This window comes from Taeniopygia guttata, chromosome 23, assembly GCF_048771995.1.
Source record: "Taeniopygia guttata chromosome 23, bTaeGut7.mat, whole genome shotgun sequence".
Taxonomy (NCBI): Eukaryota; Metazoa; Chordata; class Aves; order Passeriformes; family Estrildidae; genus Taeniopygia; species Taeniopygia guttata.
The window spans coordinates 3,345,576-3,373,307 of NC_133048.1; the positions used below are offsets into that span (position 1 = coordinate 3,345,576).

Sequence of the window (27,732 nt, forward strand, 5' to 3'; positions counted from 1 at the left end):
CATGGCCAGAGCCAGGGGCAGAGCAGAGCCATGGCCAGAGCAAGGGCCAGAACCAGAGCAGAGCCAGAGCTGGAGCCAGACCATGGCCACAGCCAGCCCTGCCCTGCCCCAGGACACCTCCCCAGCCACTCCAGTGCTGGGGACCCAAAGGGCAGGGACACCATAACTCCACGAGCAGCACCGTTGTTTGTTCACTTGGCCCCAAGTCCTGCCACAGAAAGGAAGGGAGGGTCCTGCTGAGACCCCAGGGTGACCCCACAGCTCTGCAGGCACGTCCCACCTCGTGTGGATGGAGCCAACCCAAGGCAGGGAATGGGGGAGCTCTGGGGATGCAGCAGCTCCTCTGCTGCTGTGCGATCAGTCTGTTGCACATATGGCCGTGGGAACAGCTCCAGGGACGTTTTATGGATCCGCAGCACAAATCACAAGGTGGTTTGGCTGGGAAGGGACCTTAAAGCCATCTAGTGCCACCCCTGCCATGAACAGGGCCACCTCCCAGGCTGCTCCAAGCCCTGTCCAACCTGGCCTTAGAGACTGCCACAGCTTCCCTGGGCACCTGTGCCAGGGCCTCACCCCTTCTGAATAAAGAATTTCTTCTTAATATCCCCTCCAACCCTGCCCTCTGGCAGTTCCAAGCCACATAAAAATCCCTCTCCTCCCTTTACAAGCCCCCTTTAGCACTGGAGGAGCGTTTGTCCCTTCTCAGTGCTCACGGTGCCCTTTTGCCCAGGCAGTTCAGAGCAGAGCGCTGTAATTACACCTCAGGCTCTGCTCTGTCACAACCCCAGCAGCCTGAGGAGAGCCCGGGAACGGGCAGAAACGTGCTCAGAAATAGGGATAAAGCCACCTGCTGGTGACAGGGACATTTATCAGGCAGAAATATAGGCAGAAAACTCACAGTTCAGTTTCAGGCCATCCCTCCTGCCAAGCCAGGCTGTAGGGCACAATAACAGCGTGTAAAGCATCTGTGCAAGGCTTGGATTTGTGGGGATGGCTTGAACCTTCCTCCCATCCAGTATCAAACTGCTTTAATATCAAAGCACTTTAGTATCAGCTTTTCTTTAAAGTTCTTCCCCACGAGGGTGAAGAGGCCCTGGCACCTGTTACCCTTGTGAAAAAAGCCAATCACTTGGGCTTTTTTAAAAGTTTAATAATAATAAAATGGTTATAAAAATAGTAATACAATTAGAGTAATAAAATGTAGAGTTAGGACAATTACAAGACAATAAAAAGCAGAGAATTACGGAGGTCCGGATGCTCTCGGACACTAAGTCACGAAAAGCATCCCTTGTGAATAAAGGAATAACCTTAAAACAATACACTTGTTGCATATTCATATATCCTTCATGATTATGCATACATTCTGTTTAAAACAAGAAACTCTGTCTGTTGTATGTCAACTAATTCCATTAATCCCCATGGCGTCTGAGCAAGGCCTGAAGAAATTAGCTTCTTCTGATAAGAAAACCATAAATTCCTTTTCTTTGGAAGATTTAGGTGTTCCTCGAAGCGAGTATCTCATTCCTAAAAAAAAAAAAACTCCCCCCACATACATAGTCTCTATTTTAACTACTAAAACCTTCATTTTAACTACAAAAGCACAACTAATCAATATAACATCATACATATAGTAACTATCTGCGTAGAGCCATATCATACGCATTTTTCACAACACGAAGCGCTGTGGGGTCTCGGGCTCCATGGAGGCGGGCGCTGGGGTGGGGGCTCAGCGGGGCGGTCTGGCGAGCGGGGGCTCGCAGCCGGGGCCCACAGCGGTGCCGGTGCCCACAGCAGCGGTGCCGGTGTCGGTGCCGGTGCTCACAGCAGCGATACCGGTGCCGGTGGCAGTGCCGGTGCCCGGCCGTGACTCGGCAGCCCCCGGCGGCGGCACCGGCCCCTCACGGAATGCCCGCCCCCTCCCCACACACCGCCCTTAGGGACTGCCCTCCCATTGGCCGAGCGCAGCACCTCCTGCCCTCTGATTGGCCTAACCGCAACACCGGCCGTCTTCGGGCCGCGCGTTCTGTGCTGTGATTGGTCCGCTGGCGTGTCACTCAGCTACGCGCGGTATTTATTGGCTGGCGGGCCGGGGGTTATTTCGCCCTCCGGTGAGCGGCGGCGCAGGCCGCGCTGTGGGGGCGGCACAAACTGTCACTGCCTGACTTTGCACCCCTTTCCCGGCTGCCCATTTGCCAGCGAGGCTGTCAGTCAAGCGGCAGAGGTGGCACCTGGGTGCTACGGTGACAGAGGAAATAGAGCCCTCCTTCTTCCGTTTCCGAGTGGATGGCTGAGCTGTCCTTTTATTTTTCTGTTTCTCCTCCATTGGGCAATTTTGCTGTCGGTCACCGCAAGGGGCGGGAACCAGTCCACTGCACAGTAGGCGGGAGGAGACCAAAATCTGCATTTTAATTGGTTGACAGACAATCAATCACAAATCATCCCCTCTGACTGGGTTATAGGGCCGTCACTCACAGCGGAGGGCGTGCCACGCGACGGTACGAGGTGGGCTCAACTTTCCTGCACTGCGATTGGTCCATTGTACCGTCTGTCTGCCTTCCCGCGTTGCCGATTGGTCAGACATGCTGTCACTCAGGTGGGATCAACCGTTTGATTGGTGCTGGCCTGGGAGGCGGGGCACTGCGCGGCGGCTGCGCGGGGGGACACGGCGGGGAGGGACGGACCAGGAATTATTTTTATTTCTTTGTTTCCCGGGGAAAAAAAAAAAAGCAAAAACCGGGAAAAAACCAAAAATAACCCCCCCAAAAAAATCCCCGCGCTCGGGAACCCCCCGCGGGGGCGGATGGTGCTGCCGTGAACGGGGCGGGCCGGGCCGGGCCGGGCCGGCGGGATGAAGCGGCGGAGCGCGGACTGCAGCAAACTGCGGCGGCCGCTCAAGCGGAACCGCATCACCGAGGGCATCTACGGCAGGTACCGAGCGGCCGCCGGGAGCGCGCGGGTCGCGGCCGCCCCCCGGGCCCTGTCACCGTCATGGCGCCCCGGCGCCCCTCAGGCGCTGCCCCGCCCCGGGGCTCCGCGGGGCCGGGGGTGCTGCTGGCCGAGGTGCTGCCGGCAGCGAGCGGCCGGAGCCGGCCTGGGCTGCACTCACAGCGCCGGGGCCTTCTCCCGGTGTCACCCCGGCGGTGCCGGAGCTCCGAGGCTCGCCCTGCGGAGCGTTTCCCGGCGGGGTCTCGGTGCCGGAGCTCCGAGCTGGCGGGGTCACCCCGGGCAGGGTTTCCCGGCCACAGCGGTGCCGAACAGCCGGGCTGCTGGCTGGGGCTGTGCCGGAGGTGTTTTGGATGCTGGGGAAGCCGTGAGAGGCTGGTGGGGAATTCCCGGAGCAGGGGGGATGGCCTGGTGTGCTGGTGGGACACGGCAGGCGCAGCCCTGAGTGGGCAGTGAGGAAGCGAACAGCGCTGGGATGTGCCCATCCTGGGATTGGGATGTGTTTTCCAGGTGCCAACCTCAGCTCTGAGCTGGACACTGAGGGAATGAACAGCGCTGGGATGTGCCCATCCTGGGATTGGGATGTGTTTTCCAGGTGCCAACCTCAGCTCTGAGCTGGGCACTGAGGGAATGAACAGCGCTGGGATGTGCCCATCCTGGGATTGGGATGTGTTTTCCAGGTGCCAACCTCAGCTCTGAGCTGGGCACTGAGGGAATGAACAGCGCTGGGATGTGCCCTGGGATGTGCCCATCCTGGGATTGGGATGTGTTTTCCAGGTGCTCCCAGGCAGAAGGCTGAGTTGTGTCCCACGTTGTGAGGCTGTGCAGAGCTGTTTCAGCCCTGCTCTCCCGAGTGTGGCAGGTTTGGTGCGGCGTGTGATAGCTGTGCGTTTCTCAGTCAGCAGGAGTTTGGGTCAGGAGAGGCTCTGAAGCCTGTGAGAGCTGCAGTAAATGTGCTGCTGTCCCATTTCTGTTTCTAGTTCAGTGGGGTTGATGAATGCAGTGCCTGGAAACCTGAGCGAGCTCATACAATTCAGATGTGAACTTTGCATGAGGGAAGCAGCTGCTGGGGAGCTGTGACAGGAATAAAATTGTCCCAGTGTGCTGCTTACCCCACTTGTAGTGAATCTGTGACAGTGGAGAGCTTCTTGCTTTAGACTTCCAGGTTTTGGGAAAACCCTGTGTGGAATGGTAAAGGAAAACATCCCTTGTGTAGAAATTATTATTCAAGGTGAAGAATAATTCAGATATATAAGGAATTGCTTATAAGTGGATTTTAAGTCATTCCAAATGCTTTGCTTTTGGGGTGACTGGCAGGGAAGGTGGGGTGAGAGAAGGAGGGGACATCAAGGAAAGCTCTGTGTGCAGCAGGAAAAGCTGCTTGGAGTCTCTGAGCAGCTGAGGCACCACTGCCTTTGCTTCTCCTGGGATGCTTTGGCTCAGGAATGGGATTTTTAGCCTTTGTTTCACGTGGCATTTTGCTAAACAGAAACAATCAATGTCTTCAGAGTGTTATCCCATAGAAAAGAAATGGAAATAGTGGGAAGGTTTTTCCCTTTGGAAATCTAAGCAAAGGAAGGTTCTTCTACATGGATTTGGGCTCTTTCTCTTTTTTTTCTCTCTTCACTCCATAATTCAGTGATCACATACAGGTAGCTTCTCACAGAACTACAGTTGTCTAAATTCTTGCAATTACTGCAGTTATTTATTCGGTTTATCTTAATTGTCCCCATCAGCTTACACAGACCCAGTAAATGCAGTTATCGGGAGGAAGCATCCTGGGTTTATGGGCAGAGCAGCCAGGCTGAGCGAACAGCAGGATTGGGATACTTAACTCTTTGTTTTGTTTGCTTTTTAAATTAAGCCTGATCTGAAATTAATTCTCCTGTCCAGCCTGGCAGCGTGAGCAAGGCAGAGCTGTCCCTGAGACACGTGGGCTGGGTGAGGGCTGGGAAAATGAGGATTTTTGGAGCAGGTGGAGCATGGAAGGAATTGTCCTGCAGGGAAGCTCTGCTGGCAGCGTTCATTGCACGTGTGAAACTGAAGCAGATTAGAAGTAGTGATAGAAAACCAGAACAGAGTTAAAAATATAAAATCCTGTACTGCACTGAAAGATGTGGATGATCTGTCTCTCTGAATGTTGTCTTGTTTAGAGACTTGTGCTCTTTAAAAGTATTGCAGGAACTTTAAGGAAAGAGCTCTATTATAATTTAAAATAACTGCATTCAACAGATCTCCTAACCCACCACACTCTCGGTAGGAGTTGGAGGATCTCTTATATCCACAGCTTATATTCCAAATTTTGCCTTCTCCTGTGTAAAACAATGGCAACAGTTACAAAATGTTAAAGTGATTTAACATCTCCTACCTTTGGCAATGTGCATGCATTAAGCCCTTAATTGTTAATTAAAAGTATTCATTGCAGCTTGTTGTCAGTTAAGAATTAAAGTTTATTTGTTCCTTCTTGTTCCTGAGTCTTCCCAGTCTTCACATTTGATCTGGTTCAAATCTGGCTGAAATCCTTCAGCTGCATTGCTGATATTGCTTGTCTTGGCTCTGCTTGGTCCCACTTTCCTAGCTGGGGAAGTTTCAAGATTAATTCTGCTTTAGATCGTGCTGTCACATCAGCTGATGGATGCTGTCTCATGGATTCCCTGACAATAGTCCTGAAATACTCCATGTTCCTTCAGAGGCAGGATTTTTTTAGCTGGGGATGTAAATTGCCCTTTATCCCAGGCACTCCGTGGGCTGGCAGCCAAGTGGGTGCCTGGCAGGGGAGGCTGTCTCATCTCCAAGTGGCCCTGGTGGCACAGGACAGGATTCCTGGGTGCCACGACCCCATAAATACTCTTGGTTCCCTCTGCCACCCAAATCCTCACAAGGCTGAATTCCAGGGACTGGATTTTTGACAGCCAAATAAACTGGAAGGAAAACATCAGCACTACCTCCAAGAATGTGGCCTTTTTTAGGCTTTTCTTGAAAATCCATAATGATTCCTCCTGCTAATTTATTCTGGCACTTTTTTTTACCAGCTTCCTATAGAGGGTAAAGCATTTTCTGCTGGAGCTGCCCCTGGGGGTCTGGAACAAAGCAGCAGAGCTGCCTTTTATGACTTGAACTTCAGTGCAGGGCTCCAGTGTCATTTATGCTACATTTCATGTGCTCTGCTGTGCCAGGCCTGGTGGCACAGGGAATGCCAGCCCCTCTGCCCTGGCTCTCACTCCCTGCAGCTGAAGGGGCTCCTGTGGATTTTGGGGTTTGCAGCTGAATTCCCAGAGCTGGCAGTGCCTCCTGTGCCAGCCTCACAGCGCTGGGTGCTGATTGCCCCTGCCTGGGCTGCCATCCTGGGGTTCTTTACATTTCTTTTCCTTTTCAAACCTGTAGCTGGCAGGTTTTCACATGCTCAGTGCCAGCAGTGATGTTGTCTGCCTTTCAAACTCGCTGTGTTCCCCTTCTTCTGCTCACTAATAATAATTTTAGATATCTGTTTGTGTGTTTATTTAGATAAAGATTTAATATTTGCTAATCTCTACTCAGCATCGGCTGTTGGGTGACCCTGAGGTGAGGGGTTGTTGATTATTTGGTGATTTCACCCAAATGCTCAAATTCACCTTTTTAAAGCTCACCTGTGCCAGCCTTGGGATGCCTCCCACTCCATTGTCTTGGATGAGTCAGGCTGCCAAATGGAACATGCCAGGATTGCCTTTCTAGCCTTTGGGCCTTGCTGATAATAGTGGGATAGAATTAAGGCTTAATCCATGCCCAGTTTGGGTTTGGGGTGCAGAATTGGGTCTTTTTCTAGGGGTTTTTGGCAGTGTTTTCACCTTACAGCCGTCAGAGGATCTGCTTCTGTGGGGTAGTAAAAGGAGAACAAAGAACAAGAGAGGGAAAAAAAAAAAAAGGAGGGGGGGAAAAAAGGAAATGGCATCTGGCACTTGCAGGGGGAGGAAGAATAAGGAGGAAAATAATTTATTTGCAGATTCATAGGGGGAGCACAGGCACTGCAGGGTTATGAATAAATCTTTCTATTCAGTGTACATTAGCCATCAATTGACCTTTCAAGAAATTGCAGCTCTGTAATCACTGCTCCTCCCTGCCCCGTGCCCTGCTCCTCGCATGGATGTGTTCATCCTTCCCTTCTCCTTTATCACCCTCCAGGATTGGATGCCATATGCTGGTTCATGCTTAAACCTCTGCCAGCTCACCCAGGGCAGATTTTTTGACATGTGTCAGGAAATTGGATAACCCAGATTTCAGGTATTTATCTGTAAGAATCTTCCCTGTGTTTGGATCCACCTCAGAATTCCAGTTTGCCTCGGTGGGATATCTTTGAGCCCGTGCAATAAACAGGTTTTCCAAGGGATTTGATTTCCAGGGATGTGTTTCAGCTGTGAGCTGACCCTGCTGGGCTGGGGGCTGGCCTGGACACAAACCTGGCTGTGCAGCACCTCAGGGGTAGCAGGAGCTGAGATTTGGGCTCCTTCCCTGCTGGGGCCAACACAAGGATGGAGGCTTTGAAACTTCCCTGAACTCCTGGAATTCTGAATGGCTTTGGAGCCCTTCAGACAATGAGAAATGGGCTCTTTAATACTGTTGGCAAAACCTCCTTACAAGTGTTGCATTGTTCCAATCCCACTTTAGAAGGTGCTAAGTGTCAGCGGGGCCCTTGGATTGATATGAATTTAATATCAGAAATCACTTTAATGGCTGTGTTACAGAACTCTTGTTCAGAAATGCTTTCACTTGGAGTGGCACTTCACGGCTGAGCAGCATTAGTCCTGACAGCCCTCATTTGCTGGGAAAAATGGGGTCTCCTCCTGGCTTCCAGTGGCAGCAAAATAAACAATAGCCATGAGAGTAACCCAGGAAAAGGCTCCACAACACAGCCAAACTGAGCAAGGAATTCCTGGCTGGGATGATTTTATAGGATTTCTCAGATCTGAGGAGTTGCACAGGTGCAATTGCAGAGTCTGGACCCAAATGTCACCTTTAATGTCAAATATTCTCTGAATGCATCTGCTTTTTACAGATTTCTGGTGAGGATCTAAACTGTAAATAAACAGGGAAAGGCAGCCTGTGGAAGCATGGACACCAGGACAGTGTGACCATTTAAGGGGTTTTGGTGTGGGATATTTTGTTGGGTGTGAGGGTTTTGTCATTGTAGTTTCATTCTTCTCAAGCAGTAATTTGTGACTGAGGCTGGGTCCCTCAGAACTGCAAAGCAGCTCTTCCTTAACTTTTCCCAGTGTGTGCCATGAATTTTGTTTCCATTCCTCTGCAGTGCTTCCTGGAGCCCTTGGCTTTATTTTTTCCCCAGCCCGTTCTGTTGATAAGGGCACTCTCAGGCACATGCCACTCACTCTGGCTCCCCAGAAATCCAAATGTGTTCCCAGCCCTGTGCTCTGCACCTGGCTGAGAATTGCACAAGTTCACTCATTTCCAAGTCTCTGCTGGTGCCCAGCTCCTTCCCTGGAAATGTGGTGTTTTGTCTCTTCCCCAAAGCTCTGGAGAAGTTCCTAAAAAAGCCCCGAGCAGGGCAGAAACTCGACCCTGCCTGGCACTGGGTGCAAACCCTTGGCACCTCCCTCTGAACATTCCAGGGCAAAGTTCTGCTGGCTGTGCTGCCAGGGTGCCAGAGGAGGGAAAACAAGTTACTAAAAGGAAAATTTGCATTTGATTTAAATGAGAAAAAAGTATTTTTAACCCCTCTTTTTTTTTTTTTTTTTTTTTTTTTTTTTTTTTTTTTTTGTTGTGGTATCCAAATAGAGTGCAGCAGGGTATTGGGGAGCTGGAGTGACAGATCTGGAGTGGTGGCTTTGGGGGAAAAAAGGGGTTTTGCTTGTTTTTTGGAAAAATGGATTGATTGGGCTGATGCCTCAAGTGTTACTTGGGTATGAGCTCAAAATGTTTTTAGGCTCTGTTGCCAAGAAGGATCATCAGTGGTTCAAAATGCAGGACTCAGAACATGTGAATGTGGCTCAGAAATAATTAAAAATAGAAGTTAGGCTGGTCTCAGGCCTCATGTGTTTCCATTTTTCTGGGCTTTTGTTTGTTTTTAAGGGATCCATTTGCCTTCATAGAAATGTTTTCAAATCTAACACTCATAACTCAGTATCAAAACAGAATTGACATTGCTGTAGGGTTAAAATACATCTCAGTTCATTGGTGTTGGAGTCTGTGTTGAATGAGGGAACATCTGCAGCCTGCTGAGGAGTGGGAACACCAAAATTCCTGGAGGAGAGGACTGGAAAAGGAAGATTCCAGCTGGGAGAAGTTACCTGTGGCAGGACTTGAGTGTGTGACAATGCAAAGGGAGATGGATGCTGATGAGCAGTGAACCTGCTGTTTATTAGGAAAAATAAATGCAGTTCAGTGTTAGCTTCATTAGGCTAGGCCTGCTGTAATGGAATAATAATAATAAAAAAAAACCCTAAACTTAATTTATAAAATTATTTTGACTGTAATTTCCTTCTATGTATTACAGTTGTCCATAGTTTAATTCTGAATATTTTAATTTAAAAAGAAAAGGGAGTTTCTCTGTTGGAAATGCTGACCTGAAATGTCCTTTTTCTCTCCCCCCAGCACCTTCCTGTACCTGAAGTTCCTGGTGGTGTGGGCCCTGGTGCTGCTGGCAGATTTTGTGCTGGAGTTCAGGTTTGAGTACCTGTGGCCCTTCTGGCTCTTCATCAGGAGCGTTTACGATTCCTTCCGATACCAGGGCTTGGTGAGTGGGCACAGAGCCTTCCCAGGAAATGCCACTGTGCCAGCTGCCAGGGGCACTCAGAGCCTCCCCTCTCTGCTGGGTGTGTTATCCATGGTGAAATAAAGATTTATCCAGATTTCACCACAGAGAAATCTTGTTTAAATTCCTGAGCTGGGTTTGAATTAATCAGAATTATAGATAACCTTATGTATATGTAAACAGGCAAGGCTTTCTGTATTATTTTAAAGAAAACCCTTGTTATATATACTTTTTAATATTTTTATATATTTAAAAATATATAAATATATTAAATATATATAATATATGTAATTGTATTATATATAAAAATATATTAAATATATATTAATATATGAATTATATCTGTGTGTGTGTATATATATATATATATATATATATATACACACAGACCTATCTATACTTGGGCTATATATATGGCTATATTAAAAAAATTATATAAATATAGTCATATAAAATAATTATATATTTATATATATAATCTATTTTAATATGTTAAATATATTTAACTTAAACATGTAATATTAGAAATATTGCTGTGTGATAAAATTATAGCTAATAAATATTTTATATAAAATGTATTGTATGTATTTTACTACATATAAAAAACTATATTTGGAATAACCAAACCCTCTTCTTTATCCCCCTCCCTCCTTTCTTTCAGGCCTTCTCAGTATTTTTTGTGTGTGTAGCATTCACCTCCAACATCATCTGTCTGCTCTTCATCCCAATCCAGTGGCTGTTCTTTGCTGCCAGCACCTATGTGTGGGTACAGTATGTGTGGCACACAGGTGGGCTTTATTCTTTATTTACAACTCTTCTTTATTGATAATTTCCAGGACTCCATGTGTATCTCATATCCTTTAGGAACAAAACCCTTCTGCTGTTGCCTCACTTAATGTAGTTATTTCAGAGTTAAAAATTTTGTTTTGGTTTTTTGTTTTGCACTTGGGGTGCATCTCCAGTAAGCAGGAACTAGAGGGGAATAATCAGGAATTCCAGAGCAGTTAAAATAAAATTAAATTCCTGACTTTAAAACTCTCCTGCAGCGTTTCAGCAATTGCAGAGCACACGGGTAACTTTTCACTCCCCAGATTTTTGGGATTTGCGGTTTGTGGAACATTTAGTGCTAGCCTTGATGCCAGGGGTTTGCAGGGTGCTGTGGATCATCCCTCCTTCAGCTCTGTGACAATTTATATTATGCTAATAACAGCAGTGTGGGAGCTGATGGCAGGTGCTGTGAGCCACTTGCTGCCCAATTTCAAATACCTGCAGGATCTGGGGCTATTTTTGGAGCTGTATTAATATGTTAAATCCGTATCTGAAGTTGTTCAGGGTTGATGCGTAGAAGGAAGAACCTGATGGGCCAGTTTTATCTGTAGCTGTTGAGCTGATTTAATATTTTAATTCATGGCATCTTGAGGAATTACTCATTTTCAGTGCTCATCCAAGTTGATGGGAACTTGCTTTTTTTTTTTTTTTTTTTTTTTTTTTTTTTTGTGAAAATCTTTAGGGTTTGTTTCCTCAGACTCCTGAAATGTTTTAAAAATAACTTTCAAATCCTTGCTACCTTTAATCTGTCCCTGAGGTGCCTCTGTTTCCCTTCCCTCCACAGAAAGAGGTGTGTGCTTACCAACAGTATCACTGTGGATACTTTTTGTTTATATTGAAGCAGCCATCAGATTTAAAGATTTAAAAAACTTCCACGTGGACCTTTGTCGTCCATTTGCAGCACACTGGTAAGTGCTTCTCTGTCCTTTTCCTGTTAACCTTTATTTCACCAGGAAATTGAATAATCAGGGCTTTTTGTTTGGGTTCAGGCCTTGGCTGTTCAGTTTTCCCCCACATTTCTGCCATGAAAATGTTCCATGAGAAATGTGTGTAAACAAGGACCCAGTGCCACCTTTCTGTGTTGGGAGGAACTTGCAGTGTGGATATTCCAAGCATTTCTTGAAAGCTCCTGTGGAACAGCAAAAACCACTTTATAAACCAGTTCCTATGGAAGTTTTCATACATGTATATGAATATGTGTATATGAATTGTGTCTGTACTTGATTAATTTGCTATCATGGCTACAGTTGGATTCATAATATTGTTTTTTTTTTTCCTCCTTAGCATTGGCTACCCTGTTGTGACTTTGGGCTTTGGCTTTAAAAGTTACGTCAGCTACAAGATGCGTTTGAGGAAGCAGAAGGAGGTGCAGAAGGAGAACGAGTTCTACATGCAGCTCCTGCAGCAGGCACTGCCCCCAGAGCAGCAGATGCTGCAAAGGCAAGAGAGGGAGGCAGAGGAAGGCAAGTGATTCCTTCGTGTGTGCTCTGTTCTCTGCTGTTCAAGGGAAACAAAGCCCTGGTGTGCTGCTGCAGCCTGGCTTGCTTTGGTGGGAGTGTGCTGAGCTCAGAGGGGCAGAAATGAAATCAGTTTGGAGGGGTTAATGTGGCAAGAAAAGGGAATTGTGGCCCCTCTGCTCAGTTCTTCATTAGCAGCTGCATCAATCTGGTCAGTCAGCGTTGTGTGAAGCTCTAGTATTTATTATTAAATCCCTCTTTCCTGCCTAGAATGAGGCAAAAAGCCTTAAAATAGGTGACTTTGGATTCTCTTTTCTAGAGAATCTCCAATACTGATCGTTTCCTGCAGGAATGGTGGATGTGTCCATAATGATTTTTCTTTCTGTGGCATGGTATTGATGGATTTAATTAACTAAGCTGGGTTTTTTTCACTTTGGTGTTGCAGCAGCCAAAGGATTATCTGATATGGATTCCTCAATACTCCTACAGCACAATGGAGGAATTCCAGCCAATAAAAAAATCTCTGCAACGTTGCCAGAGCTGGAATATCGAGAAAAAGGGAAAGAAAAGGACAAAGATGCAAAGAAACACAACCTTGGAATAAACAACAACATTTTGCAACCTGTAGACTCTAAAATACAAGAAATTGAATATATGGAAAACCATATCAATAGTAAAAGATTAAATAATGATCTTGTAGGAAGTACAGAAAACCTCTTGAAAGAGGACTCATGCACTGCCTCGTCCAAAAACTACAAAAATGTCAGTGGGGTTGTGAACTCCTCACCCCGCAGCCACAGTGCAACCAACGGGAGCATCCCCTCCTCATCCTCTAAAAATGAGAAAAAACAGAAATGTGCCAGCAAGAGCCCGAGCACACATAAGGACTTAATGGAAAACTGTATTCCTAATAACCAGCTAAGCAAACCAGATGCACTGGTAAGGTAAGTTGGGCCTGAGCCTTGTCTCATCCTCCCTTGGTCCACCAGGACTCAGGGGCTTTATTTGCTTTTTATTAGGAAAATGTCATTTATGATCACATAGGGAAATGTCATTTATGATCCCTTGGTTCATCAGGACTCAGAGGCTTCATTTGCTTTTTATTAGGAAAATGTCATTTATGATCACATGGAAAAATGTCACTTATGATCACCTAGAGAAGGCAGAATTGTGCAGTGGTGGGATGAGATCTCCAGGAGATGTGTGGAGCTGTGTTCCTGGTTTTTGTTTGCTATGCAGCCTGCAGCAGGTTGCTTCATTTCTGGCTCAGGATCTGCTGCTCCCCTACCTCACAGCTCTGTTGTGAGGCACCAGAAATACTCTGGTGGAAGGCAGGAGGAAAACGTGAGAAAATCAGCTCATCTGTCCTTGACAGCTCTTCTGTGGAGCGACCTCTGCCTCTCCCGGGAGTTCACTGGGGTTTCTTGGTGCCAGAACAGGTGGTTTGGTTTTGTTTTTCCTTTCAAGTGTTTGGCTTTTGCTTTAATCTCCAATTCCAAGCGTGGAGGCAGCGAGTGCAGGGAGGCAGGGCTGGTGTGGAGCTGAGTTCAGCTCTGCTCACAGCGCTGTGCAGGCACAGCCCTGGGGATCTGTCAGCATGGAAAAGTCCCAGCTTTGCCTCTGCTCCTGGGAGGTTCAGAGGGAGCTGGCTTTGTGAGGTGCAGTGGCTCACCCTGGCACAGATACTGGTGTCATGTGCTGTGACTGTGCGTGGAGAGATGTGTGGAACAAAAACTGTTCCACAGTTCTGCCCTTCTCCTGCATTTTCCTGGCCCGTGTCTCTTATTCCTTACTCCACCAGATCAGTGTTGGCCAGCTTAATTGGCAGATCAGGCTTGTTTTCCCTGCAGGTACCTTTGATAATTGGGCTTTTATCTCAGAGGATTTGTGCTGTGGGAACACAATTACTTCAATGGAAATATTATTTTCCCCTCTGATAATCACTCTACCCTGACTGACATACCCCTGCCAATTAAACAGCCAGGCTAATTGATACCTAATGTCTGTAGAGAGGCTGTGTGAGGCAAACCAGAGAGCAGCCAGTGAGGTTCTCTGGGGGTTCCCTGCTCAGCTGGCAGCTCTGCACCCTCCATAAGCTTTGTCTGCTCCCTCTTAGAGGGACAGAAGGGTCAGCTCAGTTTGCTGCAATTCCAAACATTCCTAAGCCTTGAGCAGAGGGAAGGGAAGGGATGAGCTGCCAGCCTGAGGATTGTGTGCCTGGGACAGGGACTCAGAGTTAAACCTGCTGTGTTTAAAGCTTCCATTTCCTCTTGAAATCCTTATGTGGGGATCTTGGAGCAGGTGGTCACAGAAAAGGGACCACAGAAATGATTCTGCAACAAAACAGATGGTGTCCTGAGGGAATTCCAGCTCCTGGAACTTGCTGGGGAAGGACACAGAACACAGCTGTACCCTGAAAGGGCCTTACTCTGCCCTGAGAGGGAATGGAACTCCTTCAGACAAGTGGTTTGGGGTGTGTGGGTGTGGAGTTGTGCCACAAATCCCTGGAGCTGTTTCTGGTCCCTGATGTCCCTGTGCAGGCAGCCCAGGAGCACCAAACTCCAGCATCCTGCTCCAGCTCCTGCCTGGAGTCATTCATGAAATCCTCTTTCTGCTCAGCCTGACTGTGTAAATCCCACAGCAGTGGGAGCAGAAACTCACCTGACAAATTGGATGGGATGGATGCACTTAAATTTAAAAATTCATGGTGCTTTTTTATTTTAACCTTGTCAATTATCCCGTCCCTGGAGTTCCAGGCATCTGTTCATCATTTTTTCCACTTCCAGGAGTGTTACTCATTCCTGTTATTAAACTTTCAGTCTGCATTGCTGCTGGAGCCTGAAAAGGGCTGAGTGAAGTCCTGCATTTGTTCAGACTCAGCTCAGATCTGCTCAGCTTCCAAATAAAGCTGCTTTTTCTAGCTGGGTGTCCAGCAGCCTCTCAGCAGGATGGCAGACCCGAGCTGCTTTCCTTTTGTGTCCACAGATGATGGCCCTGGGTTGAGTAACCAGGAGCAAATGTGAAATATTCCTTCTGCTTGGACTTGGGATTAGCAGGGCTGGAGACAGTCAAGATCTGGGGGTTTTGGAGACCAGGATTTTTACAGGGTTGTTAACTTTGAAATATTTGATGTGATCTGTCTGGAATCTATCCTGCTAGTTGAGGTTTATATATTTTATACGTGCTCTTATTTGAAGCTAAGCTTTTCTTGTTGCTCTGCCTGGTGGAATGTCAGGGCCTGAGTGCTTTGGTTTTGTGGAGAGGAATTTCCTGATGCCCATCCCTGGGGATTGTTCCATTCTTGCTGGCCAGAGCTGAGGAGTCCCAGCAGCTCAGGAACCTCTGGGGTTTTTTGAGACATCTCCTGAGGGTGCTGGACTCTGCTGGAGCTTGTCAAGCCCTTCATCACTGAACCTCTGTGATCTGAGTGCTTCTGTCCAGCTCTGGATCCATTTGGGATCAGCTTGGTGTCCCTTTGCTGACTTTGTTGTTTGTCAGGAGGTATACAGCAGATTCATTTCTTCTACCATTTCACTGTCATTTCTGAGGTGAAACAGATTTAAGCCTCAATGTATGGAACAAGTCCAAGCTGTAATTGCTGCAGAATTATTTTTTGGTTGTTTATTGCACATTACACTGCAAAACCCATGACTTGCCTCTGCCTTTCAGCACCCTTAAAAATCCCTGCACTAAAACCACACAAAAAACCTGGCAGTGCAGCTTGGCAGAACTGGCTGTATCCACAGAGGTCCTGCCTTTGGCACACGAGGTGATGAACAAGCTGTCTCATGTACTAATTATTGCTGCAGATAACGAGGACATCTTCTGGCAGTTGGACTGGGAAAATTCTTGGTGAAGCAAAAGCTGCTCTGCCACAGCTTATTTCACTTTCCTAAAATGGTGTTACCTGCAGAGACAGACTGGGAGGTTTGAATGGGAATTTGTGGCCATTTGGTGCTAATATTGTGCAATTTAGTGACATCACTTGATGGGCAGAGAGGGGCTGGTGCCTCTTGCTCACCCCCCTGCCTGGAGCGGCATTAAAGCAGCAGCAGGTTTCCTGTGTCAGCTGCAGGGGGGTGATGGCCAAGGTTTCCTGCCCCAGGAGGGCAAGCACAGAGCAGAAAATCAGGATTGGGAATGTAAATGAGGAGTGTGGGAGCCAATCCCTCCTGCAGCCCCTTCCCAAAGCAGCAGAGAGCTCAGGAGCAGAGCAGCCTTTGGAAATGGCAGCTGCTGGGAGCAGTCCCAGCAGGCAAAGGAGGCTCCTGGTTTTTGGGGATTCCTGGATTTTGGGGAGTGCAGGGAGAGCTGTCAGCCCCAGCAGGGAAAGGAGGCTCCTGGTTTTTGGGGATTCCTGGATTTTGGGGAGTGCAGGGAGAGCTGTCAGCCCCAGCAGGGGCACAGAAAGAACAGCTTCACTGCAGGGGCTGCTCTGCCAGGCAGACCCGGGGCTTTTGGAGAGCATCTCAGAGCCTTGTGGGTACTTTAAAATGAGCATTTTTATATAAGCTGTGTTTCATTTGAGTGCAATTGCCAGGTGATTATGGGATGGAGTAAACTGAGCACCCAGATGTCAGTGCTGGGGAGCATTAAAGCTGAATTGAGTTGTCTTGAGGTTCATCCACCAATCTCCCCCGAGGCATTTGGGAAAATGCTCCCTCTCCGAGGTGATCCCTGATTAACTCTCCTCACCAGGAATGGCAGGAGGTGGTGCTCAGCAAAGGAAATGGGTAAATCTGCAGTTAGCAATGACAAACTGAAGGAATTGACCTCGCTTGTATAAACAGCACAACATAATCTGCAACTAAAGCCTCATTTAAAAGCAGTTCTGTGTCAGAGTGGGTGCTGCTGTGTGCAGCAGCAGGGAAAAACATCTTCCAGAACTCGGCTTTTGCTCCCCCTCCTCTGTAAATAATGTTCTCCAATAAGCCAGGAAAAAAGTGACTTAAGCAGCAAATGAAATCAGAGTAAGAATAACAATAATGCTGGTTTAGGGGTCATTTATCATTGTAGCAGCAGTGCAGGTTGTTCCAGAGGGAGGAGGCCTGCCCTGCTCCCCTGTCCTGCTTTTTTGATGCCAGAATTGAGGATTTTTTATGCCTTTGTGTTGGTTTACCCTGATGTGCTTTTATTTTGGAGTGGTGTTAATGCCCTTGTGGGAGAGGTGACCTCTGTGACAGTGCAGGGAGCACCTGTGGGTCTGAGGGATAGCTCTCTTCTTGTTTTCTCCTTCTTAATGAACTTGTGTCTGCCTAATTGGGGCAGCTCTGGGAGAGAAGCCACCCAGGAATTCTTTGCATGATGATGGATTGTGATCTTCCTCTCGTTTTAGAGAGAAAGGAGTCTGCATTTGCTCTGTAATTGGCAGAAAACAGATATTCTCTGCTCTGGTGTTAAAGCTGCAGCAAATCCTTCAGTGTAATGAAAAGGGGTAATTAAAACCTGCTAAAATCTTACTGTAAAACCTCATTCCAAACAAGCCCACTGATAAAGCAGTTTCCAGTGGTTCTGTGTGGCATTGACTGGACAGAGAGGAATTTTCTGTGGGGTGATGTCTGGTGGGTGTTCCACCCTCCCTGAGCCCCGTCCCACCAGTCCCACAGCCACAGCAGGGAGAGCTGTGCCTGTGGCCTCACCTCTGGCTGCTCCCAGGGATCCTGCAGCTCTCCCAGCCCAGTCTGCAGCAGCCTTGGGAGCACTCAGGTGCAGGAATGCCACCAGCCAGATGGTGCACAGCCCTGAGCTCACCTTGCCAAAAATACAAATTCAGCCTGTCCTGTGCCAGCACCTCGGAGCTCTTCAGGCTTTATCTGCTCAGGGTTTCTTTTCCTGGAATACTCAATACCCAAAATAAATCCTGGGGTATCTGTTACAGTCTGAGCTACAGGTAAAGCTATTTACAGCTTTATCTTCAGTTATCACTTTGCTGTAGCCATGGATGTTGACATTATTTCTGGGTCAGTGTAAAGTGGGATTCGGGTGCATTCCTCTATTGAAACAGCATTTTCCCACCTGTTTATGAAAACCTGGATTAAAACCAATCAGCTGTTTGCACAGCCCAGTCTGGTAGTGGTTCTACAGCTTAATTAAAACATTGCTCTCTCTCAAACACTGAGCTGCTGCTTTTTTGGCAGATGAAGCAAAACTTTGATTTCTTTGCCCCGTCCATCATTTAGCACTGCACAGGGTGGCACCACTCACCCAAAGCCAGCTGCTGCTGTTCCCATTTGGGGACTGAGGCTGGAATATTTGGTCAGGTTTGCAAATCCTTTCCCTCAGCAGAGCACCAGGTGTTGAAGTGATTTGTGCACTTCCCTTTGAGGTGCCTATTTGCTTTGTGCTGTTACTATCTGCCTGTAAGTTGGTTTTTATTTTTCCTGTTTGAGGGTGCTTTTGGCTGTTTGTAGAGCAGTGTGGGAATTTATTTTCCCAGGAGGGCACTTCCATGTCCCTGGAGGGGCAGGAGGGGCGAGACTGGAGTGCTCTGAGGTGTTCCAGCCTCCTCTGGGGGCTGCTCCTCATTGCCCCTCTCACCTGCCTGGGCTGTTTGAGCTGTTCCAGACCCACTTCCCTGGATTTGCACAGCCTTGTTGATCCCACACTTCCCCTCTGCACTCAGGGGCACAGGGTGCTCTCCCTGCTCATCTCTCTGTGCCTTTTTGGCTGAGATTTCCCTGCCCTGAAGCCCAAAAATGTTTCATTAAGAAGCCAGAAAGCTGCAGCCATTCATCTGCGCTGCTGAGTGTCACCAGGGGCAGCTCTTTCTGGCTTTTGTGCTTGTTCTCCTGGTCTTAATGTCCTGCTGCCACTAATTCAGAGTGGAAGCTGGGAAATAAAAGCACCTTCATCTTCTTTATGGACTTTTAAAAACTCAGATCAATAGCTGGCAGAGCAAAGGAGGATTGTGTGAGAATGGCTGGGGTGTGTTTGCTTTCAATAAGTGTGTAACAGAGTTTAAAAATGCTGATTATTCACCTGTGATGTGTTTTTATTCTAAGAATCAATAACCTGATTTGTGGGGGGAAAATCAAAGTGAGCTGAGTGCCTCTCCTCCGAAACATGTGTTTTATTTAACAATATTTTAATTAAAAAGATTACATGAATCTTCAAGAACTTTCCAAAGCTACAATTTCAAGTGTAGAGAGCAGATGGTCTCTGTTCAAGAGCAATTAAAACTAAATTTACTGTCTCCTGAGCTGGGGATGACTTAACACATCCTCTTGCTCAGCATGCACATCATGTGCTGCAAGAAAATACCAACACATTGGTATATTGTATTATATTCTATATATAATATATATACTATATTATGTATATTATATAGTATAGTATATATTATAGTATTATATATATAATTTAAATTTATATAATATATAAGCATGCCTATATGATAGAAAATATTATGTTGTATATGCCTATATGATAGAAAATATTATATTCTATATGCCTATATGATAGAAAATATTATATTGTACATGCCTATATGATAGAAAATATTATATTATATATGCTTCCATGATATAATATTTTATATCATATAAGCATATATAATAGAATATTTTATATTGTGTATGCCTGTATGATAGAAAGTATTATATTGTATATGCCTATATGATAGAAAATATTATATTATATATGCCTATATGGTAGAAAATATTATGTATGTTTATATGGTAGAAAATAATATATTCTATATGCTGACATGATATAATATTTTCTATCATATAAGCATATATAATAGAATATTTTATATTGTGTATGCTTATATGATAATATAATATTTTCTATCATATAGGCATATAGAATATGATATTTTCTATGTATGCTTATATGATAGAAAATATTATATTATATATGTTTATATGGTATATTATATAAGCATATATGACAGAAAATATTATATTGTATATGCCTATATGATAGAAAATATTATATTATATATGTTTATACGGTATATATGCTTACATGATATAATATTTTATATTGTATATGCCTATATGATAGAAAATATTATATATGCCTATATGATATGATATTTTCTATCATATAAGCATATATAATACATTCTATAAATGTATAATACAAAGTAATTGAGCTGTGCACGAGCTGGCAGGTTGCACTCCAGCGGAGGAAGCGCAGCCCCAGAGCATCGGGCGCACGCCCAGTGCCCGGTGCCCGGTGCCCGGTGCCCGGCCAACGCGGCGCTGTGCTTTGTGCCCGCAGGCTGGAGCAGGACATCAAGAAGCTGAAGGCCGACCTGCAGGCCAGCAGGCAGGTGGAGCAGGAGCTGCGGGGGCAGCTGAGCTCGCTGAGCTCCGCCGAGCGCGGCGCGCGCGCCGAGACGGGCCAGCTGCGCCAGGAGAACGAGCTGCTGCAGAACAAGTAGGTGGCACCCGCTGGGGGGGGACAGAGCCTGCCCTCCCATGGAATCGGGGTCCCCTCCCATGGAATCGGGGTCCCCTCCCCGCTGGGTGACTGCCCGCTGCGAATGGAGGGGCTCTCGGGCAGGGATGTGGGAGCGGGAGTGGCAGGGCTCGATTCGGAATGAAAATCATGTAAAAATAAGAATGCAGTAATGCACAACAGCACTGACAGTGTGGGGGGCACCAGTGGGGCAGGGAGGTGGCAGCAGTGCCATCCATGGGGCTCAGCCCTCCTGCAGTCCAGCTGTGCTTCTGCTGGAGCAGGATCCTGCACAAGGGGGAGTTTTCCTTGGAGCTCCAGGGCTGGGGGAGATGGGCCTGGGCTCCTCTGGGAATGCAGTGGGGAAGAAAGCTGCTCCTCTGGGAATGCAGTGGGAAGAAAGCTGCTCCTCTGGGAATGCAGTGGGGCACAAAGCTGCTCCTCTGGGAATGCAGTGGGGAAAGGCTGCTCTGGTATTCCAAAACCTCAGCTTGTACCCAGGTAGGAATGCTTGGCTCCTCCCCCTGGAGCATCTCCTCATGGGATGATGGAATTTTCTCAGCCATGCAGGGACACTCACTGGCCCATGAACAGGAGATAATTAATAATTAATGGTCCATTAACATAAGACAATTAATAATTAATGGCCCATTAACAGGAGATGTCTCCTGGAGGGAGGATTGGCTGCAGGAGAGATGAAGAAAACTCTAAAGAACAGATGGGAATAGAATTCACACCCCAGCCACATCTTGCAGCCTAAGACAGAAACAAGGCTTACTCTTCACCATTTCTAAAAGTTTAATAAGGCATAAATATATATTTTATATATATATATAACTGTGGCAGTTTCAGTTCAAAGCAGGCAGAAAAACCCATTTTGTGTCATGGTTTTGGTTGGCCAATTGGAGATTTCTCTCCAATTTATGTGGTGGGGCCAGTGTTGGCCAAATGCCCCTGTACCCTCTAGAGTTATTTACTCATTTCTTGCTGTGAGATGGGATTAGGAGGAAGGCAAAGCAGCCTCAAAACTTTAAAAGGGTATAAAGAAAACTTTAGCTGAGAGATTATACTATATTGAAAAGCAGTTAAAGGGATTACAAACTGTGCTATATTAAAATCTTTGTGATTGATAATAACTGGCAAATGCAAATATATAAATGCCAAAGCCAACTGTATTGTCATTTACAACAATTAAATGCCACTGCCCTGGGGGCTGTAAAGGGGGATTTTTGTGTTAAATAATCCTAAAATGGGAGGCAAATCCAGGCAGATTTTAATCTCTCTCCTGTCCCTTGCAGATTGCACAACGCTGTACAGATGAAACAAAAAGACAAACAAATGATCAGCCAGCTGGAGAAGAAGCTAAAGGCAGAGCAGGAGGCACGAACCTTTGTAGAAAAACAATTAATGGAGGAGAAGAAAAGGAAGAAGTTGGAAGAAGCAACTGCTGCACGAGCTGTGGCCTTTGCTGCTGCTACCAGGTGCTCTGCCCTTGGGAGCTTTGGGCTGGGAAGGAGGAGCCTGGGCTTGATCTTTTATTTTAAAAAATCTTTTATTTAAAAAAAAAAAAAAAAAAAAAAAAGCTTTATTTGCATTGAGAGGCTCATTTGTGTTAAAACAAGGCAGGGCTGGGAGGTGTCAGTCCCTTCCACGTAAAGGGTGAGTGTGCTCTGAGTTACCTGCTGTTCCTGGAGTGTGCTCTCAGAGATGTGTCCTGCTCAAAGCAGCATCTCCTTTCACGTGGGAATCAAGGATTTGGGACATTATATGGCCATAATTCTGGAGTTTTCCTGCTGGGGCAGTGGCTCCCGGTGCTCAGCACAGCAGGGTTCTGCAGCCCCACAGCAGCACAACTTCAACCTGCAGGGCTCCAAATGTCTAAAAAGAATTATTCCTGCTTTTCTGCTCTCCCCAGCAAGGAATGAATCTCTCATCAGTTGGAATATTGATGAATATTTCATCAATATTCCAAATCTCCCAGTACCTGGGGTGTAACACCTGCATTGTTGAGAGGGGAATCGCTGTGCTGAGTAGGCCAAAGTTGGCTGCTTCTTGTCATGTTTCAATTTTTATTTCAATTTTTGCTGCTGCAAGCAGCTGGGGAGGGGCAGTTAGGTGGGTGCTGTTATCTCACCTGCTGTTATCTCACCTGCTGTTGTCTCACCTGCTGTCTCCCTGCAGAGGGGAGTGCACCGAGACCTTGCGGAATCGCATCCGCGAGCTGGAGACAGAGTGCAAGAAGCTCACCCTGGACATCAAACTGAAAGAGGATCAGATCAGAGAGCTGGAAATCAAAGTTCAGGTAATGCCACAGCTCCAGGGGCTCGTGGCAGCGTGCAGGGAGAGCTCCCAGCCCTCCCAGATCCCTGGATCTGCATCAGAGCAGTGCCCTGGGAGTGCCGCTCCTGCATGTCCTGCCCCAGGCTGGGCAGGGTGAGGGCAGGAGCAGGGCCTGAGCTCCATCCACAGCATTCCATGGCTCCATCCAGACCCTTCCATGGCTCCAGAGCTCCATCCACACCATTTAAATGGGGATTTTTTTCCCCTAAACCCACTGGTCTGTGTGGGCTGAGGGTAGGATCCCCTCAATAGCATTTTTCTCCTCATGCAAGGAGCCTGTGGCCAGTCCCATTTTAATAAATCATAAATTTCATTAAAGGTTGTTGATTCGGGGCAGTCTGGAGCACTGGCCAGGCTGAATTGGTTTTGTTTTTTTTTTTTTTTTTTTGTGGAAGTGTCTGAATACTGGAAATACTTTGTGGCAGATCTGCAGCAAACAGGGTTGGGTTTGTCACAGCTAAAGAGCTCAAATGTGTGCCCTTACTCCTGTCCTAAAGATGTGCTCAGACTGACAATCTGCATGAAAATGGATTTTTAATGCCTCTTCAAAACCCACCTGGTGCTGCTGTGGACTTGTTTCCCAATCACAGGTGCAGCCTCGTTGTCCCTGGATTTACCAAACCCTTGACAACAAGTGTGGCTTATCCCTGGAGTGTTTGAGCATGGCTTTCAGATAATTAAACCCAGCTCTAATTAAGCTTTTTAATTTTATGGGCATCTTCAAACTGTTAGAGAAGCTTTTTGTTGCAGGCATTAATATTTTCCCTTTTGCACTGTTGTCCCTCCATTTGAAGGTGTGGAATATTTTTGTATTTTTTTCCCCAGCCAGAGGTTGCCAGGATAATAGCTCCCTTTTTTTCTCTTTCCTTAATTTCTGCCATTGCAGCACAGTGAGATTTTAATGTGAGATACAAATAATCCCTTTAATCAGATATTTAGATTGGATTTTAGGAAAGCTTTTTCCATGTTGTTGTGAAGCACTGGAAGGGGCTGCCCAGGGATGGAATGACCAAAAAAAAACTGTCCCAGTGTGGCACTTGGGGATGAATTTGAGTTGGATTTGATGCTCCCAAAGGCCTTTTCCAGCATGAGCAGATCTGTGATTCCAGTTTTTTCCTGAGGGGAACGTTCCCACCCCCCAACCTGATCAGCTGCCTCTTGCAAAGGGATTTTGGGGTTTTTGGGTGGAGGGTTGCAGCCCAGAGAAAACGGTGCTGTAATCACAGCTTTAATCACTTGCAGGGTGCTTACTGCAGGTAACCTTAATTAGCCAGCATTTTAATTAATGCCAGGCCCAGTGTGGGGAAGGGGAAAGACTCCTGGGTCTGTTTGCTGTGTGAAGTCACCCAAGGTGGCATTTATTTTTGCCCCCAGGCTGGCATTTTTTGCCCCCAGGCTGGCATTTTTTGCCCTCAAGGTGACATTTTTTGCCCCCAGGATGCCATTATTTTGCCCCAGGGTGCCATTCCTGCCCCCAGGGTGGCATTCCTGCCCTTCTCACCCCCAGTTTCCCCTGCAGGAGCTGAGGAAGTACAAGGAGAACGAGAAGGACACGGAGGTGCTGATGTCAGCACTCTCAGCCATGCAGGACAAGACCCAGCACCTGGAGAACAGCCTGAGTGCAGAGACCAGGATCAAGCTGGACCTCTTCTCTGCCCTGGGAGATGCAAAAAGGCAGCTGGAGATTGCCCAAGGTACCTGGGGGGAAATCCTGGGATTTCTCAGAGGGAATTTGGCATTTCCAGCTGTGGCAATGTGGACCTGAAACCATCTGAGCTCACCTTCCCAGCCCATCTAACTGATAATGAGCATTAAAATTGATGTTTAAATTAATTCCTGATTATTTTCTGCATGTTATAAACCATTACAAGGAGCTGGAGGTCTTTAAAGAACTCTCTTTAAAACAGATAAATTAAATTAAGCTTGTTGTTAAGCTGCTGTCCTGTCATCCTAATAATAACATTTTATTACTCCTCAAGTAAATAAAACCTAAATTTGGGGAGAACCCAAGCTGTTTTAACTCTCAGCAGGTGAGGGAAGTGTGGTGATGCCACCAGAGGGAGCAGAAAGCCAACAAAAAACCCAGCCCAGGCTTTGTGCAGCTGTGCAAACCATGGAGCAACATTCAAAACTCTGCATTTAACATCAGTTTAATTGCCCTGCAGAAGGTTGTTTGATTGCAGCAGTATTTAATTAGAGGGAGCAATAGTTTTGTTTTGTTTCAGCAGAGGGTTCTTTTCATCACCTGGTTTCAGGAATTGCTGTGGTGGTGGTGTGAAAGCTCAGATGGGAATGGGCCAGTTTGGAAAATTAACAGCTTTTATGACCAAATCCTTGGGCTTTTGTGAGGAGTTTGGAGAAGGGGGATAGAAAAAAGGCAGAAAAATGAGATTAGATAGAATTAATCTTTGGGGGTGGTGCAGCCGTGAGTCCAAATAATGCAAAATGACAATGGGAGGGTTGAGTTTTGGTCTGTGCTGAGTGGAGATAACCAAACACAGCCCTGTGGTGGTTCAGGGTGCCAGGCTGGGCTTGCAGGGAAGGTTTGGGGCAGGTTCTGAGTGCTGTGCTTTGCTGTTTGCAGGGCAGATCCTGCAGAAGGATCAGGAGATCAAGGAGCTGAAGCAGAAGATCGCAGAGGTGATGGCAGTGATGCCCAGCATCAGCTACACTGCAGCCACCAGCACTCTGAGCCCCGTGTCCCCTCACTATTCCTCCAAATTCGTGGAGCCCAGCCCCTCTGGACTCGACCCCAACGCCTCTGTCTATCAGCCCCTGAAGAAATGAGTGAATGCCAAGGTTCCCTGAGCCCCCAGGGCTCTCCTGCAGTCAAGATGAAATTGTTTCGTGTGGGACTGTGTTTGTTGTCGTTTCCAGCAGGAGAAAAGAGCATTGACTAGAGCTGCCCATCGGTTTTTCTTGTAAATTTTTAGAAAACCTCACAGAACTTTGCGATTTGTTTTCCTTGGCCAACGCATTAAAAACGATTCTTGGTTTTCAAGTAGCCAATTTTTGCCTTTTTATGTACTCTTGCATGGTTTCCTCTTGAAAAAAAAAACCACAGGGCTTTGCTTGGTTTTGAACCCTTTCTCCTCAGTTTTTTATTTAATGATTTGGATTTGCAGATTCATCCAGTGAGGAAAACCCTTCGGTTTTCCCAGTGAAAGGGTTAAACAACCCAACAAAGCTTTGATTTATAGATGTATTAAATACAAACACGTGGATGTCGCAGAAGATAATTTGATTTTCCCCCCTCAAAGGACCAAACAAATTCCAGGGGCGTTGTTGAAGGGAAGGAATAAAGAATAGCTGATGATGTGATGGTGGTTGTTGTGTGAAATATTTATATCCCCATTGGTGTTTTTTAGTCACGGAGAATTGCTAAACAGTCTTGTTCACAGTGCCTTGGGAAAAGACATTTCAAGAGGAAACTTGATGGTTTAAACTATTTTTTCCCCCCCTTCACTGTCATCCAGCTTCTGTATCAAAGCTCACTAGAGAGCCTGCTGCAAGCTGCTCGTGGTCCTTGGCTGCTGGTCCAGAGCCAGGCTCCATCCTCTGTTTCCTTTGGTCCAAACCCAGCAGTTGTTCTGTTCTTGGTGGTTCTGCCCTGGGAGGTCCCTCCAGGAGAGTGAAGGTGGAGCTGTGCAATGTTCTGTACACGAGACACTGTAAAGCTGCCCAATAAAAGCTGCAGTTCTGGGGTTTTTTATTTCATTCAGCTGTCATTTACCCTTTATCTCCCCTTCTGCCTCAATGGTTTCCAGCCCCGCTGCCAAGGAGTTTGGGGTTTGGATTAAAGAGTTTTCAAGGGAACCCTCAAATTGCAGAAATTTTAAAATGTGTGTTTGCTTTTTGCACTGGCAGCTCCTGCAGTGGGTCAGAGTTTGGGAGGGTGGGGGAAACCAAGAGAAAATCCAGCCCCAGCTTTAGGATTTGACAAACGTGCAGTGGCCTCTGGAAGTTGTGAAAAGAAAATAATTAAATTTTTTTTTTTAATTATGGTGTTAATTGGCACATTGCCTCATGGAACAACAACAAGGAAGGAGTAGGACACTCAAGTCAGTAGAGAAATCCAAATTACATCCTTGGAGCCCCCGGGGTGCCAGCTTCAGCCAGGTGTGCATTGCTGTGGTGTCCTTGTCACCGTGGAAGTGTTGCTCAGGGCTCTCAGAGCTTTTCCATCCTGTGCAGAACATGGAATATTGTCCCTGATTTTTGTGTTCAGGTCCCCCCCTTTTGCTGCCCCCTCGGGCACCCTTTTTGTTCACTCCTTGGTCTTGGCTGCATCCTCTTTTTTCTGGGGGGTTTACAAAGAATAAACATTTTCTTGCAGATAAAAATAAATAATTTTTTTTTTTTTTGCCTTTTTAACTGCCCTGATGTAGAAGCACAAAGGATAAGTTTGGGTTGTTATTCCAGGTAAGTTTTTCCTTTTGCAGCAGTGAAGCAGAAGGAAGAGCAGCTGGTTTGGGGTTCCTGTATCAAATTAGCAGCTTCCCCTCTCTGTGGGCTCTAAAAACTGGGGAAAACAGGTAAATTTAAATTCTTCAGGTCTGTAAGTTTGGCCTTTGTCCTTTTTCACACACAAAGGAGGAGCAGCTTCTCGCTGGTTTCTGTTTCTGCCCAGTTCTCTGTGCTGTAAAATATATTTTTTTGGGAATCCTGCAGTTGCATTTGGGGTGAATGCCCTGGATTTCCCCTCTTGGCTTTGATTCCCCAGGTAAAATCCTTCAGGTGCAGGAAATTCCAACCTCCTCTGTCCCAGGATCCTGCTGGAGCCTTCCCTGAGGAACTAATTATTATTATTTAATAGTTACCATCATTATCTATCATTATTTGATTTGATAATATCCTGCCATTCCCGTGCCCTGGAGCTGCTCCAAACATTTCATTTTTGAGGACATTTGTGTGCAACAGATGGATTTTCTGCACTCCAAACCCAAAAATCTCCTTCCAATAGCAGGAACTGGGTGGAAAATAAATGAAATTATTGTGTCCTGTCCCCAGCAGCCA

General features: G+C 46.5%; 1 protein-coding gene across 2 annotated transcripts; it reads left to right on the forward strand.

Moving 5' to 3' along the window:
- Positions 1-2,603: 2,603 nt before the first annotated feature.
- Positions 2,604-26,433, forward strand: MACO1 (macoilin 1). Of its 2 annotated transcripts, none has more exons than XM_072918054.1 (11): positions 2,604-2,928; positions 9,526-9,667; positions 10,347-10,473; positions 11,298-11,421; positions 11,798-11,976; positions 12,419-12,914; positions 20,197-20,355; positions 21,675-21,857; positions 22,558-22,678; positions 24,236-24,410; positions 25,301-26,433. In XM_072918054.1, the coding sequence occupies exons 1-11, from the start codon at positions 2,849-2,851 to the stop codon at positions 25,501-25,503; spliced, it is 1,989 nt and encodes a 662-aa protein (XP_072774155.1). In that variant the 5' UTR covers positions 2,604-2,848; the 3' UTR covers positions 25,504-26,433. The 2 variants fall into 2 exon arrangements, with proteins under 2 accessions (XP_072774155.1, XP_002195717.2); XM_002195681.7 differs by having other exon boundaries at positions 2,605-2,928; positions 12,416-12,914.
- Positions 26,434-27,732: the final 1,299 nt, after the last annotated feature.

Coding starts and splice junctions, on each gene's coding strand:
- MACO1 (XM_002195681.7), top strand. CDS start 2,849: ATGAAGCGGCGGAGCGCGGACTGCAGCAAACTGCGGCGGCCGCTCAAG. Junction 11,422..11,797: donor CGTCCATTTGCAGCACACTG/GTAAGTGCTTCT, acceptor TTTCCTCCTTAG/CATTGGCTACCCTGTTGTGA. Junction 12,915..20,196: donor AAACCAGATGCACTGGTAAG/GTAAGTTGGGCC, acceptor TTGTGCCCGCAG/GCTGGAGCAGGACATCAAGA.